Here is a 15,257-nt window from a genome sequence, read left to right on the forward strand (position 1 = left end):
CTGGTAGGCTGGAATCAGCCTACAGTCCAGCTGGAGCAAGGGAGACCCCTTCGGTACTAAGTGCAATTGTGCTGCCTTTTCCGTTCAAGGCCATGGCTGTCTCTTTTAAATTCTAGACACTCTAAGGAATGATTACAATTATGTAACAACTAACATTAATGGAATGTTTACTATGAGCTACGCTAGGCACTTTATTACTGCCTTGACTCTGAATACCAGAGTCTCCAAGGTAGGAATTATCAAACGAGGTGAGAGGGATCAAGAGACTCGTCCAAGGTCACATGACAAGGACTTGAGGCAGAAGCCCATTGTGGGCGCTCATTCAGAGTTGCCTGGGGCCTCCGTGGCTCTGTGCAGCAGCAGGACACGTCCCCAGCGCCGGGCCCTTGAGTCCCAAGGTGCCGTAGCCTCAGTGTGGACCCTAGTAGGAGTGACGAGTCAAGATTTCTTCCTCCTCTGTGGTTTCCTGTTTGTTTGTTTTTTAAACACTGTATGATAAATTTACTTTCTAATGATTTTTGAGTAAACTACAATGACCACGATTTTGAAATCATTAATAATTCATGACCAAAGGCCATAAACACAACGTAATCCCCACAGGCAGGATCTGTGACTCCTTGCTGGAGAAGAGGCAGAGAATATTTTTACCAGCTACCGGGAAAGCATCTACTGACTTCAAGCCAACCATCAAAGATACATTTTTTCAGAAATGACTGTAACCCTTCCAAAGCCTCTGTTAAAGCTGCCTCTTCCAGGAAGTCTTCTCTCTCTCCTCCAGCACCTGCTGGGGCTGTATCTGGGTCTCCTCTACGCTAGCTGTCATCCTCTGCTATGATTTGTGCTTGCCTGTGTCTGTGACAGGGCTTGAGAACGGCAGCATCCTCGGGGCAGGGCAGGCATGCAGTGCGTGGGGAAGCACCCCGGCTGAGAACCAGCGGTTACTTAACACGCATAAAACGCTGATTCTCATCCGTGGCTGCACATCAGAACCACTTGGGGAGACTGAAAAATACTGATGCCTGGGTCACACCCCCAGAGATCCTGATTTAACTGGTTTGGAAAGAGGCCTGGACATGGGGATATTTCAAAGCTCCCCGGTGATTCTAACGTGCTGCAGCATTTGTGAACTGCTGACATCAAGTACCCAGCACAGGGCCTGGCATCATGTGGGTGCTGATACCTGCTTGCTGTCAGGCCAGGTGCGGGGGGAGGAGGGAGGCTCCCATTGAGAAGGGACGCACCCTCATCAAAAGCCATTGCCCAGGGACTTCCCTGGTGGCATAGCAGTTAAGAATCCACCTGACAATGCAGGGGACACGGATTCTATCCCTCGTCCAGGAAGATCCCACATGTCGTGGAGCAACTAAGCCCATGGGCCAAAACTACTTAAGTCTGCGTGCCCTAGAGCTCGCATGCTGCAACTACTGAGCCCACATGCCTCAACTACTGAAGCCCGAGCACTCTAGGGCCCATGATCTGCAACAAGAGAAGCTACTGCATTAAGAAGGCCACACAACACAACAAAGAGTAGCCCCTGCTCACCACAACTAGAGAAAGCCCATGCACAGCAATGAAGACCCAATGCAGCCAAAAAATAAATTAAATTAAATTAAATTAAATTTAAATTCAAAAAGCCATTGCCCATTGCTGCCTTATAGGAATAAGGAAGGACTCAGTGTTATCATTCTCCATTTTTGCAGAGAAGCCAGAAGTCTGCATTCTTATGTGAAATCTCCCACTTTTTGGATGAGGCCGCCTAATTTTTAAAAACTGTAATAGGGTATGGGCCAAATAAAACACATCTTTGGGCTGAAAGTGGCCTGGCAAGCTCATTGAGAACAGCTTGCCATGCTGGCCCATGACCATGCAGGATGGTACCCAATCCCCACCAAGGATGGAAACTGCACGTCTCACTGCCAAGGTGTGAGCTGGCCCATATACCCTACCACCGAAGGAACATGATGCGTGTCCTGCCTGCTTGTTCTAACCAGCTTGTCTTTTCCTTCCCTTTCATGGGGACAAAGCGTCACCTATACCTGGCATCCTGAGTAAGGCAGAGAGTGTCAGGAAGTGCAGATTTCACAGAACAAAGAGGGGAAGGAAGTGGAAAGAGGAGGTGGGTGGAGAGGCATGTTATAATAGAGCAAGATGATGGTCCTGGCAGCTTGCTATTAGTTTCTTTCTCTTTGTTTTTCTAACCAAACAAGAGCCTTGTTAAGAAAGTCAGCACTCTCTTTTTCAGAGGGCCTGAAACCATTTTAAACATCTTTCAGGGTTAAACTTGGATGTTGTGATAAACAACCCCATTCTCCGTTTTCCCTCACTTCAAGGATTCTTTCAGAAGAGTGATCTGAAATGCTCTCAGGCGACTGGCGTGATAGGAGTAGCCAGGAAAGCGGCAATTAGGTGAGTCCTGTTGCCAAGGAGAGAGAGGAGAGGAGGGAAAAGTTATCTCCACTAGTTACTGGCTGCCCTAGTCCCTCATTTTCCAGTGAATTTCTTCATGTGGATAAATAGGCTGCTGTCATTCTGCAACAAAGGCTTCAGGTTTAAACAATTCATTCCTGGCTTGGGGGGACTGGCCCCCACTCTTGGTTACTTAATCGAGGGAGACCAGGTACCTGCAGGCCTATGCTCACTCCCATTGTGGCTCCTCCACCCTGAGGTTTCTGGAAGGACTTTGTGGAGACAGGCACACCTGCTCCTACCTCCAGAAAAATGCCCCCATCAGAAAGGAGTGAGAAAACCCGCCCTCGTTCAGCTTCTAGAGTGTCCACTGGGGCTGACATGGAAGTCTTTTCAGCAGAATCCAAGTTCCTAAGTTACCACCCAGCCCTCATCCCAGGCAGGTCAATTCAATAAGAAGAAAAGCCAAACTGGCTGTTCTGGCTACAGCTGAGAGAGGAGGCAACAGGAGAAAGGATGAAAGTCACAGAAAAGCACACAAGGCCCTTTGCAGGCCAACCCCGACCTGCCTCCTCAGAGCTGCTGGGGTGAGGCCAATACAGAGGAAGAAGAGCCACCAGCTGCAAAGAGAAGAATCAAGTCTTGTGGCCATTTTGGAGCCCCTGGACCCAGTGGAGCCAGAGAAAGTCCCTTTTGTCTTTGCAATCAGGTCAGTTTACAGTAAAGAGTGAGAGTACTTAAGTGTCAATGAATTTTAGGATTGGTCAATATTGATAAGCAACAAGCCTTCATATCCTTGCTCCCATCAGCTACTAAACAAGACTCAAAGGTAAACTCCCATGAGCTTGGGATTTGATCAAAGGGCCCTTCAGTAATTCATGGGTCCCAACTGCTACTTCCCACCTCAGGCTCAATGATCTTGCAACTTTCCTTATGTGTGTATTTCTGCCTTTGACCATGCTGTTTACTTGGCCTGGGAAACTCCTATTCACCCTTCAAGAGTTGGTCTTTACATCTGCTTTTTTAAAAAAAATTTATTTATTTAATTTTATTTTTGGCTGCATTGGATCTCTGTTGCTGCGTGAAGGCTCTCTCTAGATGCAGTGAGTGGGGGCTACTCTTCCCTGTGGGGCACAGGCTTCTCATTGTGGGGGCTTCTCTTGTTTTGGAGCACAAGCTCTAGACACGCAGGCTTCAGTAGTTGTGGCACGTGGGCTCAATAGCTGTGCTCACGGGCTCTAGAGCACAGGCTCAGTAGCTGTGGCGCACGGGCTTAGCTGCTTCACGGCATGTGGGATCTTCCCAGGCCAGGGCTCAAACCTGTGTCCCCTGCATTGGCAGGTGGATTCTTAGCCACTGTGCCACCAGGTAAGTCCCTACAACTGCTTTTGTGCAAAGCCTTTCTTGATACCATTGGCAGAAGTAGGTGATCCCTTTTCCGTATTGAAATTCCACTCTTTATCCTTCTCTCCCTGTACTGGCACTTTCACACAGTATTGTAATGATCTCATTGCACATCCCTTCCAACTGTGCTCTGCATACCCTGAGTCATGGAGTGTGTCTCATCCATCCCTTAATCCTGGTCCTGGTGCCCAGCACAGCCCAGGTGGGCTCAGTGTGGTAAATTTCAAAAATGTCAAGAATGGTAAATTTCAAGAATGTGGTAAATTTCAATATTTTGTAGCTCTTCCCATGAGAGCTGAGGCCTATTTCCCCACCCCTTGAATCTGCATTGACCTTGTGATTTGCTTTGAAGAAACGAAAGTGGCAGAAGTGACAGTGTGCCCTTGCTGAGCCTAGGGCTCAGGAGTTCATGCGTCTTCCAATCTCATACTCTTGAACCCCTGAGCCCCTCTGTGAACAAACCTGGCTGGCTTGCTGGAGGGTGGGAGAGCATGGGAGTAGAACTAAAGCACCCTAACCGATGCTCAGGCAGCCCCAGGGCAACACAGCTGTTAACTGTAGATGCATAAGTGAGCCCAGCTGAGGTCAGCAGAGCCTGGCCCATGAGCAGAACTGCCTGCAGAAGCCGAGCCCAGATGTCTGACCCACAGAATTGCGAACTATGGTTTGTTGGTTTGTTTGTTTAGTCAGTTGCACCAGGTGTTAGTTGCAGCATGAGGGCTCCTTTAGTTGCAGCTCACCAGCTCCCTAGTTGTGGCACACAGGCTCCTTAGTTGTGGCACACACACTCTTGGTTGCAGCATGCATGTGGAATCTAGTTCCCTGACCAGGGATTGAACCAGGGTGCCCTGATTGGGAGCTCAGAGTCTTAACCACTGTACCACCAGGGAAGTCCTGTCCATGGTTGTTTTAAGTCACTAAAATCCATGTGACTTGTTACACAGCCAAAGCTAACTAATACATTCAGTAAGAGATTATTAATATAAGTGACACTGGGTTGATAACTCCAGTTCAGACTAAGAGAAAAGAACAGGAGATCTGGGGATACTTAATCACCAGCCCACTCCCTCAGGCCCCTTTAAATAGAGTTGCCTCCCACCAGCCCTCACCAGTGACTCATTTACCTCCTTTTTCTCCCGAGAGCAGGACCGGCTTCTCTCAGCCTTCCGCAGAGTCTGACCTGTAGCAGTTCAAAAGCAGAACCAGAGATTAAGGCTGTTTTAAAATAGCTAGTTTATCACCACAAAAAGCTTTTTATTTGCAAACCGAATAGACGGGACCAATCAAAATCAAATGATTTTAAGAAAATGTAGCCTATTATGATAATGGGAAAATGGCATACTCTTGAAATAGACCAACAGCAATGAAATGGTAATTCACACACTCACACGATTTGACTGTAATGAACAAAGCCTCCACTCTTTAATCTGGAACATTATTTGCACTCTGCAAGGGCTGACAGACTCTAGTTTTTCCCAGTCAAATTACATTTTTATTAAATTGTTTGGAATTATAGAAAATGCCTTCCACTGTGCACATACACATAACCTTTGATGAGTGGGTGCTGATATGCTGCACCAAGCCCCCAAACTTGCCACATCGGTGCTGGTACAGATGTGAATTAGCGGTAATCACCTGCATTTCACGTAATGGGGCAATTTCAGAGAGAATGGTTGCTTTTCTCGGAAAACGAGAAGACAAACATTGAAGGTATGCGAACATTTCACAGGTCAACATCAGAATGTTTACATATGCTGTTCCAGATGCAGTTTTTCCAACTTTGATGGAAGCGTCCATTATAAAAGGAATCCTTGATGGGAAATTACTGGATCGCCTTGGTTTTAAGACAGAAGACAGGAGTCTCACTGCATGTTGTCAGTGCGTCTCCCAAACTGTCCAGCTTCACTCTTGGGTGGCTATTTGTGAGACTGCCACAACCACATGTCCCATTAGCCAGGAGCACTCTGAGGGCAGGAACAAAAAGGCCTAGTGATGACTCATTGAGAGGCAAGAGTTGGGGACCAAGTCCGAGAGGAAGGCCATTTGTCTTTGGATGTGGTCACTTGCAGTGGGTCCATACATGAGGGGAATGCAGAGAGGGGCTCACAGCTGGTGATAAAGCTCAGGTCAAGAGATGATGTTCTTTCCAAAAAAGTGAGAATAAGGGAAAGAGCAAAGGTCCAAAGATGAACCTCTGGCATGGGCCAAACTTTGGGACAATGAATAAGAGGATGTAGAAAAGAAGCATCTATTTTTAGGAGACCCTGGGTTTTACAGTATCATGGTATAGTAGAAATCTTTGGGGGTATCTGCTCAGCTCATAATGACACCTTATGACTGCTCCCTTCTCTCTTTTATTCCTCCCCATCCTCATGGCGGTGTCCCATGGCAACCATGACTGTACATGACCCCATACCCTGAACTTCATATGCTGCACTGAGTATGGGTCCTTGACACACTTGTAGCCAATCAGAATCCCAGCCCCTAACATTTGAAATTAATTCTGAGAGAGAGAGAGAGAGAGGATAAAGGGTCAGAGCAGGGCTACCTCCATGCGTGAACAGCCACCAGCCACTGGCCTTGGAGACAGACTAACAGAGAATGCCAAGACAGAATGAAAGGATCTGAAACCAACTGCATGCCTGCCTTTGTGTTTACAGACACCCACTTAGATTAGGTTCTCTGTGTGTGTGTTTGCCTGCTTTGTTTTGTTTTGGTTTTTTTTTTGTTTGTTTGCCTTAAGACAAAGAACCTAGGGTTTAAAGATGAAAAAGAGCCCAGGAAAAAATACCATTGTGATGTGGGATGTCAGTAGTGGGAGAGGGAGAGGTTTACATGTGTGGACAGCAGGTATATGAGAACTCTCTATACTGTTCCATTCAATTTTGCTATGAACCTGAATCTGTTCCATAAAATGAAGTTTATTAACTTAAAAAAAAAAAAAGCCTGGGATTTAGGGATCAGATGATCCAGGTTGTTGTGTCGATTTTATCCTGACCTCCTGATCCCTGATGCTCTAAGGCAGAAGCTAGAGTGGACAGCTCTCCCAAACCCTTGTCCACACCTGCTCTGGCTGTCACTCAAGGCCTCAGGGTAGGCCCTAAGGTTGACCAGAGAGGATGACATACTAGGTAGTAGGCTACGCAATGCAGAGCCAGGAGCTGGGAGGTGGGCCTGGAGCTGGAAGGGGACAGAGCAGATTGGAGGGCAGGGCTGCTGTGCTGACAGGCCAGGGTGTTGTAGCAGCAGAAGCAGTGCTGAGGCAAGTAAAATGCCCGCAGAGCCAAGCAAAGCCCAGAGCAAGGGTAGGGAGCAGGAGGGAAACAGAGCTAGTTCAGAGGTGAACACAACAGACCCCAGAGTCTGGCTGAGGCCCCTCATGTGCTGGTCAGACACACACCTAGGGATCCAGTCAAGTGGATCGCTGACCAGTTATGAGATTGTAGATAACCCACAGGATCCAACAGTTTCCCTCGGGGCCATATTTTCTTCCTATCTTTTTAATATTAGACTGAATCACCTCTGGGTTTGCTTTCCATCCCTAAAGTTCTGTTACACCAATAAAGAATAGTAAAAAAAAACAAAAAGAAAAAAAATTCAGGTGAGGCCATGAAAAGAAAATGTTAATACAAAGAACAGAGAGCTTAACCACTGAAATTTGCAAGCAAATCTCTCTACTGGAGTTAATTAGAAGCTCCTTTATTCATTAAATTGGAAAATAATTTGCTTATTTTCCAATGAAGATAATTCACTCTAATTATGCACATCAGTTATCAAATGCCTCTGTCCTCAGCCCACTGAGCCCCTCTCTCCTCCAGGTCACTTGATGTGGAGACCACGCCTTCTCCCCAAGGACAGAAGGAACCAGGTTTCACCGCGCCTGTCTATTGCACTTAGCATCTCTGAGTAGCTTCACTACCTAGATCTCATTTTATCCTCACAACGACTTAGGGAGGGGGAAGAAGGTGACATTAATATCAATATATGCTGCTTGCAAAAATTAAGGGGGTGTTCCTCTGCATTTTGCAAGGTGACCTGCCAGCTTCAGCCAGGAAACAATAAATAAGGCCAAATGTAAATGCCATGTATGCACCTCAATTCAGAAAACAAATGCGTGCCTGGGAAAAGAAAGAAAAAAGTGACTGCGTTGAATTTTTGTAAATATCATACCATTCTCCCTCTTAGGGTTTCAGAGAGATTTTATCTGCACTTAGGATTAATTTTCAATGGTTAGAAGATCCTGACACTTCAGTTTTACTTTGCTCTGACTGCAGATAATAACATTCATCACTACCATTTAGAGGGAAGCTGTGTCTTCCTTGGATGTTAGCTTCTGCAGTCGTTAGGCACGGGAAAATCGGTGTCAAAATTCCCCTTGAAAAACAGCCTTAAACCTCCTGTAAAGTGCAGTCTCCAAGACAGATTTTATATCCACTGATGTTAACTAATGGGCATGTGTAATATTTGGTGCATTTGGGAATGCATGGTACATGGTAAAATACATAAGCAAAATATAATTTTACGGTATTTCTAATTAAGCTATTGATATTGTAATTATTCCCTCTATTTTTCATCTTGCAGTAGGAGGAGAGTGGCGGGTGTGGAGGTAAGAACCAGATGCTGGGTTCATGAAGGTTAAATGCTTAGTTGATACCGCTCCACTGTACTGGACACCTGCTCTGGGCCAGGTTCTATGCACATGCTTCATCTCCTGCACCCTCACAGCCATCCTTTAAATCAGGGGTCAATAAATTTCTTCTGCAAAGGCCCAGAGAGTAAATATTTTTTATAGGCCATAAAGTCATGAGGTTATAGGTCTCTGGTGCACCTACTCAACTCTGCCATTTGAGAGTGAAAACGGCCATAGACAATATGTAAACAAATGGGTGTGGCTGTGTTCCAATAAAACTTTATTCACAAAAACAGGTAGCAGGCCAGATCTGGCCCCCAGGCTGTAGTTTCCTGACTCTTGCTTTAGTTGGACAGAGGTATTCCCATTGGAAAAAACCAATGAAGAAATGAGAAGCAAACCGGGGGTGAGTGACAGATCTGCTTGCTCAAGGCCAGAGAAGTGTAGCTTGTAGGTGGCCGGGCTCAGGGTGCTCCTAATGGCCATCATCACCATCACCTTGACCTCCACCAGCATCAGCATCAGTATCACCACCATCATCACCACCACCATCATTACCACGGGAGCTCAACCTCAGGGTCTCTTATGTGCTAGGCACTGAGCTCCAGGCTAAGTACATAAATCAACTCATTTACTCTTTATAGCTACTGTATGAACTAGGTACTATTATTATCCCACTTGTCCAAGGTGGGCATGGAGACCCAAAGAGGTTAGGAAACTGGCCTAATATCACACAGCTAGTGAAGAGAGGAGCCTGGATTTGCATCTGGGTAGCTTGGCTCCAGAGCCTGCACTCCTAACCACTAGGCTACACTGCCCCTCAATCAGGTTAGAGACAAGTCCGAGAAGGCCAGCATGTCCTGGGGAGGGAGTTCGACTTAAGGAATTCTTTTCTGTGATGCAGCTTTTTAACGTACTTTGGACTCCTAGAGTAATTAATAAGGGGATTAGAACAAAATGATTCCCCAAGTGTCAAGGAAGATGGAGAAAAATGCCTATTAGCCAGAAAAATGCCATTAAATGCCAAATGTGGAAAGGCAGGTTGGCTCCCATCCACTCAGGTACAATGCTCAGCCTTGGCAGGCAGGGTTGGGCTTTAAAGAATAAAGGTGACTCAATGGGAATCCTGTAGGCAAAGACGGCCCGTGCAGGGACCTCTCCATCACAAAGGAGTTTTGAATGAAGAACTTGTTTCTCCCGACTGGGGTGATGGTGCTTCTACTAGGTTACTAAAACAAGCTGACTTCTTCTGTGGCCCAATATAAAGGCTCACCCTGTTCTCATTTTATATATCTATGTAATTTAATTTAAATGACAAATATCCCACTGAGATGCCACTTAATCTCACCCATCAGATTGGCAAAAATCCAGAGGTTTGACAATATACTGCTGGCAAGAGCTGGGAAGCAGGCATTTTTGAGCACTGCTGGGAGAAGTATAAAATGATACAGGCTCTGTGTAGGGGATTTTGGCAATATCTTCTGAAAGGCTTTTGGCAGTATCTCTTTAAGCTAGGAATACCACTTCTCGGAATCTACCGGGAAGAAATACCTCCATAAGCAGGAAAAAAATGCATGCAGGAGGTATTTACTGCGTCATAATTTGCAATGGAAAGTATCAGAAGTGACCTGTAAGTCTATCACAGTGGGGACTGGCTGAATAAATATTGCGGATCAATACAATGGAATGGAATATGGGGTGAAAGAATGGCAAACTGATAAGATAACCACATGTTAAGTGAAAAACTAAAGGGGCAGAAAGTTGACATAGTATGCAATTTTTTTCTCTATGAAAGAGGGAGAATAAGAATATATGCTCATATTGGTTCTATTTGTACAAAGAACCGCCTGGAAGGCACATGCACAAGAGTGACTTCTCAATGTAAACTTTTTATATTGTTTTTATTTTTGACTTAGTTGGATCTATTTCCTATTTAAGAAACTAAAATAAACTTAAAATATTAAATGTCCAAAAGGGCTGGTTCAGATTTTTAAAAGATATAGTGAGAAATGCTGTGGACCTTCCCAAGGTCCAAGGGGGCAGGGTCTGCTGGAGGGAAATGGAGTAGCCTCCCTGGACCTGGGGAGCCCGAAGCTTGCTCAAAAGGACACAATATTTTTGGAAGACAAGCTCCCTTCCTTTAAGAGATCAATCTGTAATGTGTGAGAGTCAAGAATGAAACGATGACACAATATGGTTTCTGGACATTGAAACAACACTTTCTGAGGTAAGCCAGTAGGCTGGTGGTGACTTGCTTGTTTATTTGAGGGCAAAGTTTTATTTTGTTTGTTTGTTTGTTTTATGAAATGGCTAGACAAGATGAGAAAGGAAAAAGAAAAAGAAAAAAGGAAAGGAAGATTGAGACCTGTCCAGATGACCTGTCTGGAACTCGTGGTTTCCTAGTGCTTCCTGGACACGGTCAGGTTCCTCCCCAGGTAACAGTTCTTGGGATTCCCTATCATACATGACAACAAAGCCGTGAGGCTCAGAGGAGCAAATTAACTTGCCTAACATCACAGAGCGATGAAGAGAAAGAACTTGGGTGAGCAACACACCAACCTAGCTGCGAATCCAGTGTTCACTACACCCTGCAGCCTCCCTGCCTGCCTGCACGCCCTTCTTCAGGAATGGGAATGGGAGTGCCCCAGCCCCACTGGCCTCACTACCCCCATCCCCACACCTTCAGCTCCATCCCAGTTTCCTGAACCTTGATCCTGGCCTCTACCTACAGCCTCTGCAGAGAGACGTGTGGCAGAGGAAGGTGGCAGGGTGGGGACAGGGCAGCCTGGCGAGCACCTGCCCAGCCTAACGAGGAATCCCTATTTGTCTCCAGCTGCTGGTTTCCAGGCAGGCATGTGGGCGCAGTTCTGTTGGGTGAGATTTTTCCAGAGAAGCCCAGTTTTATGAGAAAGTTTCTAATTTTTAAATGTTGACAAGTAATTAAAATTTTTTTAGAGCTCTGGACAGGCCCAACAAAAGAGGCCTCTAGTTTCCGACCTAGTAGACAACTAGGCAGAGGATGGGAGTATCTCCCACTCCTCCCATTATTTCCTTATCTCAATGCCGTGGACCCTTTTTGCGGAGCAGGGAGGGAGACGTCTTTGAGGAAAGGTCATCATTATACCAGAAATCTATTAGACAAAGAGCATGTCTGTTTGGGAGCCAAGAAAACAACGTTGGCTCCGAGACACATTTTCCTCTTCAAATTCTCCACGTGCACCTCCAGGCTGGTTCTGGGCCTTTAAGTTACATCCTGTCTTCTGAAAGCCTGAAACAATATCCCTGTCACTCTTCCTTTGCATTTTCTGTATAACTCAAATTCCTGGGGCCCAGTTCACTGCCAAATTACCTGAGATAAACAAGTCATGCTGAGATCCTCTTTTCCTTTCCAAACCTAAACAGCAGCTGGCAGCTAGAAATGGTTATTTATAACCTGCACACCGTTCAGCGCATTTGCTTGGTTTAGAAATGCTTAGCCGTGCATTCTTTGGCAGGCTTCACAATCAGATGAGTGCCTGGGGATGATGCTCTGCAGGGGCTAAGGGCCTAGGCTCTTGAGTCTGGCTCAGCCCCCTGTTACCTGTTTGGGGAGGGGCGGGAATCCTAAGAGTTCCAATTCCATTTCAGTCCATTTTTAGGGTTAGGATAGTACCTGTGAAACACTTAAACAGTGCCCTGCACATAGTAGTTACTTAGCAGTTAGCAGTTTCCTGCCTCGGAATCAGCTGTTTGTGGATCTCAGGGAGTTCTGTTGAACTCTGCTGCCCAAACATATCCTGAATCTGCCCCTTCCTCTCCATCATCCCTTTGCGAGCCCTGTCACCTTGTCAATAGCCAGCCACCTGGTAGGTCTCCAGCCTCCACTTTTGCTGGCTTTTCCCACCACAGCCATCTAAAAAGAAGACCTCAAAACCAAGTGGTAACATCCTCTGGTGTATTTCACTTTGTACATTTCCCTCTTCCCTCCCTCATGTTCACACCTCTGAAGCCCCCAGTGTTTCTTCTGCTCCTTGGACTCGGGATCCTTTTCTGCCTCGGGGCGGGGCCTTTGTCCTCATCCCTCAGGTCTTCTCATGCTGGCTCCTTCTCTTCAATCAGATCTCAGCTTAAAGGGACCCCCTTGCTCAGAGTGGACTAGCCCCCAATCCTCCCTCCTTTAATCTTCTGCATAGCGCTTATCTGATTTTTATTTGCTGATGTGGTCTGTCTGCCTCACCAGATATCAGCTTTGTGAAATCAGAGGCTGCTTGTCTGGCTTTCTTATCACTGAATTCCCCGCACCTGGAACAGTGCCTGAAATGGAGTAGGCATTGGTAGACGTTTCTGAAATCGATGAATGGGTGAATGACCAAATTTCTGAATGGACAATGCTGTTAGGGCAGGAGGCATGATTACGAGCTGCCGTAAAGACTTCATCTTCTCCTACAGTGTGCTTTCCTGACCCTTTCCCCCTGCTCTTTCTGGGATCATGAAATGAAATATGACAAAGTAAGTTTAATACACCATTGAAGATAATTGGAAAATATTGATTTTTTTTTTTCATTTGAAATAGTGAAGATAAGTAAATGCCACACATCTGTAATCTACTCAGTGGTCTACGTGACAACATGCTTCCCAGGCTAAAATGGACTTTGGTCTACCTCTGTATCCATCATACAAGCTCCCAAACACACTCCCACTCCACATCCCACTCAGCCCCCTCCTCCCATCCCAACTCCCCACAGAATACAAGTGAGGACATTGCATTTGTGAAAATGTGTGTGTGTGTGTGTGTGTGTGCACATCCAAATTTAAGCTTCTTTTGAGAATTTTCATAGCCCCCCCCCCCCCCCGCCAAATGATCTGCCAAACTACCCTGGAAAACGTGAGACTGGGGCATAAGATCCCTGGAATCTGAAGGAAAAAGATGCCATTCCTTCCTTCTATAGCTAATTTTTACTGAGAGCTTAAGTGCTGGGAACCATTCTAAGGGCTTTAGATGGATGAATTCACTTGGTTCTCACAGCAGTCCTATGAGAAGGTCCTACTATCATTAATCTCCGTTTCACAATTTAAGAGTCTAGGTGCTGAGATGAAGTAACTAATCCTCCCCACCACCACCACCCAGCCAAAAGCACTGAGAAGAGGCGTGGCTGGGAGGAGGCGTGGCTGGGAGGAGACGTGGCTGGGAGGAGGCGTGGCTGGGAAGAGGAGCTCCCAGAATTTGAACGCCTTTTGACTAACCCTACGAGTTCTGCTTCTTCCACTCCTCTCCAGGATGAGGAAGGCTCAGGTGAGCATCGACGTGAAGCGAGGGAGATGAGAGTCTAAATTCTTGGCCCCAGTTTTCATGGTTCCACTGTGCAGGCTTAAAATGAAATCTCCATCCCAATGGAGGCCGGCGGCAGAACCTGCCACTGCACGGGCTCATTAGGAGAAGGGCTTTGTGGTGGGGGTAGGGGCGCCGGACTGAAAGCGATCTGGGCCTGGTTCTCCTATTCCTGGGCGGCCCATCAGGGGCTCTGAGCTACGCCCCACGCCTCGGCTTCCACATCTGATAAATGACAGTGATCAGACTACATCCAAAGTCACTCACTGGCTGAACCCAGCCCATATACATTTGTTTGGTCTCCAAACTGTTAAAAGAGATTTTTTTTTTCCAGCCAACACTTAAAGCTTGGGAGATTTCACATTTAAAAATCCTGAGTTCCGGATTCTTTTGAAAGACTGAAAAATCTGTCAACACAGGGCCTGCGTTCCTGCCTGGCAACAGTTGTCAGGAGCTGAGGGCAATGCCTGCCAGATGGCGTGGTGCCCTCCTGTCGCTCCTCATTCCCCCCCCCCCCCAGTTGTTTCCCTACCACTGAGGTCAAGTCCAAGTTGCCACTTATCAGCAGGTCTGAGAGGTTTTTCCCTAAAGACGCAAGTGAAGGTTCATGTATTCATGTCTCCAGCAAAACAGTGAATCATGTCATCATGGTAAGTACTTACACATGTGCCTCTCATGTGCCAAACCCTGACCTAAGGGCTTGGCAGCGATTACTGTACTTAATTCTCACAACATCCCTAGGAGGTGAATCCATTTATTAGCTCTATTGTATAGATGACAGAGAGATGGAGGAAGCCACGTGCTTCAAGAAATTATTAGACAACAGATTTCTTTAGGAAATTCCCAGGTATGCAAAGCGTTACTTAGGTGTTGAAAGAACTCGACGCAAAGCAGCATAAGGAAATAAACCCTGGCTGACGGCGCCATTATATCACCTGTCTGGTCCCTGCAGGCTTCTAAACTTATGACCCTCTACAGGATCCTCAGGGTTCTCAGATATACCACGGTCCCCCGGATGGGATCCTGGACTAGATCTGTCAAGTCCCTTCCAGCTCTAACCTTCTGTGATTTTATGTGGGTTCATGCAATATATCTAACTAGTTTGGGACTCTTTGGAGAGGAAACACACACATACATACACACACACACAATGTATAGCAAGTTCACTTAAAGGTTATAAGTGTTGTGGTCCCAGCAGGGGTCCTGTGGTTGGTGATTAGACATCTGTGATGCTCCAACTTCCTGCCAGGTGCTGCATTCACCTGTAACTTTCCTATCCCCGAAGAACATAAGTCAGGGGCTGTGTCTGGAGAATCCCTCAGCTAAGGGTGGTCAAGGTAGCATCGGACTCCAAACTGAGATGGGAGGAGGGAGTGAGAGCGACTTCACTGGGACAGGGAATGTGGGAGCACAGAACGCTAACTGAAAAGTAGAGGAAGAACAGAATAAAACTAGAGGCTCTGGGGTACAGTAAAGGTAGCGAGGCTATATTATTAGGACTGCATTGAA

At 46.4% G+C, this 15,257-nt stretch overlaps 1 protein-coding gene across 6 annotated transcripts in view; it reads right to left on the reverse strand.

The window, feature by feature from the left end:
• KATNIP (katanin interacting protein) overlaps positions 1–15,257 on the reverse strand; it is a 203,098-nt gene that overhangs the window by 180,029 nt on the left and 7,812 nt on the right. For 4 of the 6 annotated variants that reach the window (XM_057749981.1, XM_057749982.1, XM_057749978.1 and 1 more), the window contains exon 2: positions 4,935–4,990. The exons of 1 other annotated variant lie outside the window; for it this stretch is intronic. In XM_057749981.1, coding sequence (XP_057605964.1) covers positions 4,935–4,990 — 56 coding nt within the window. Of the gene's footprint in view, positions 1–4,934; positions 4,992–15,257 lie in introns of those variants that run through there. One more of the 6 variants, XM_057749983.1, reaches the window with a different exon arrangement.

The sequence above is a fragment of the Hippopotamus amphibius genome, chromosome 9 (assembly GCF_030028045.1).
Source record: "Hippopotamus amphibius kiboko isolate mHipAmp2 chromosome 9, mHipAmp2.hap2, whole genome shotgun sequence".
Classification (NCBI taxonomy): Eukaryota; Metazoa; Chordata; class Mammalia; order Artiodactyla; family Hippopotamidae; genus Hippopotamus; species Hippopotamus amphibius.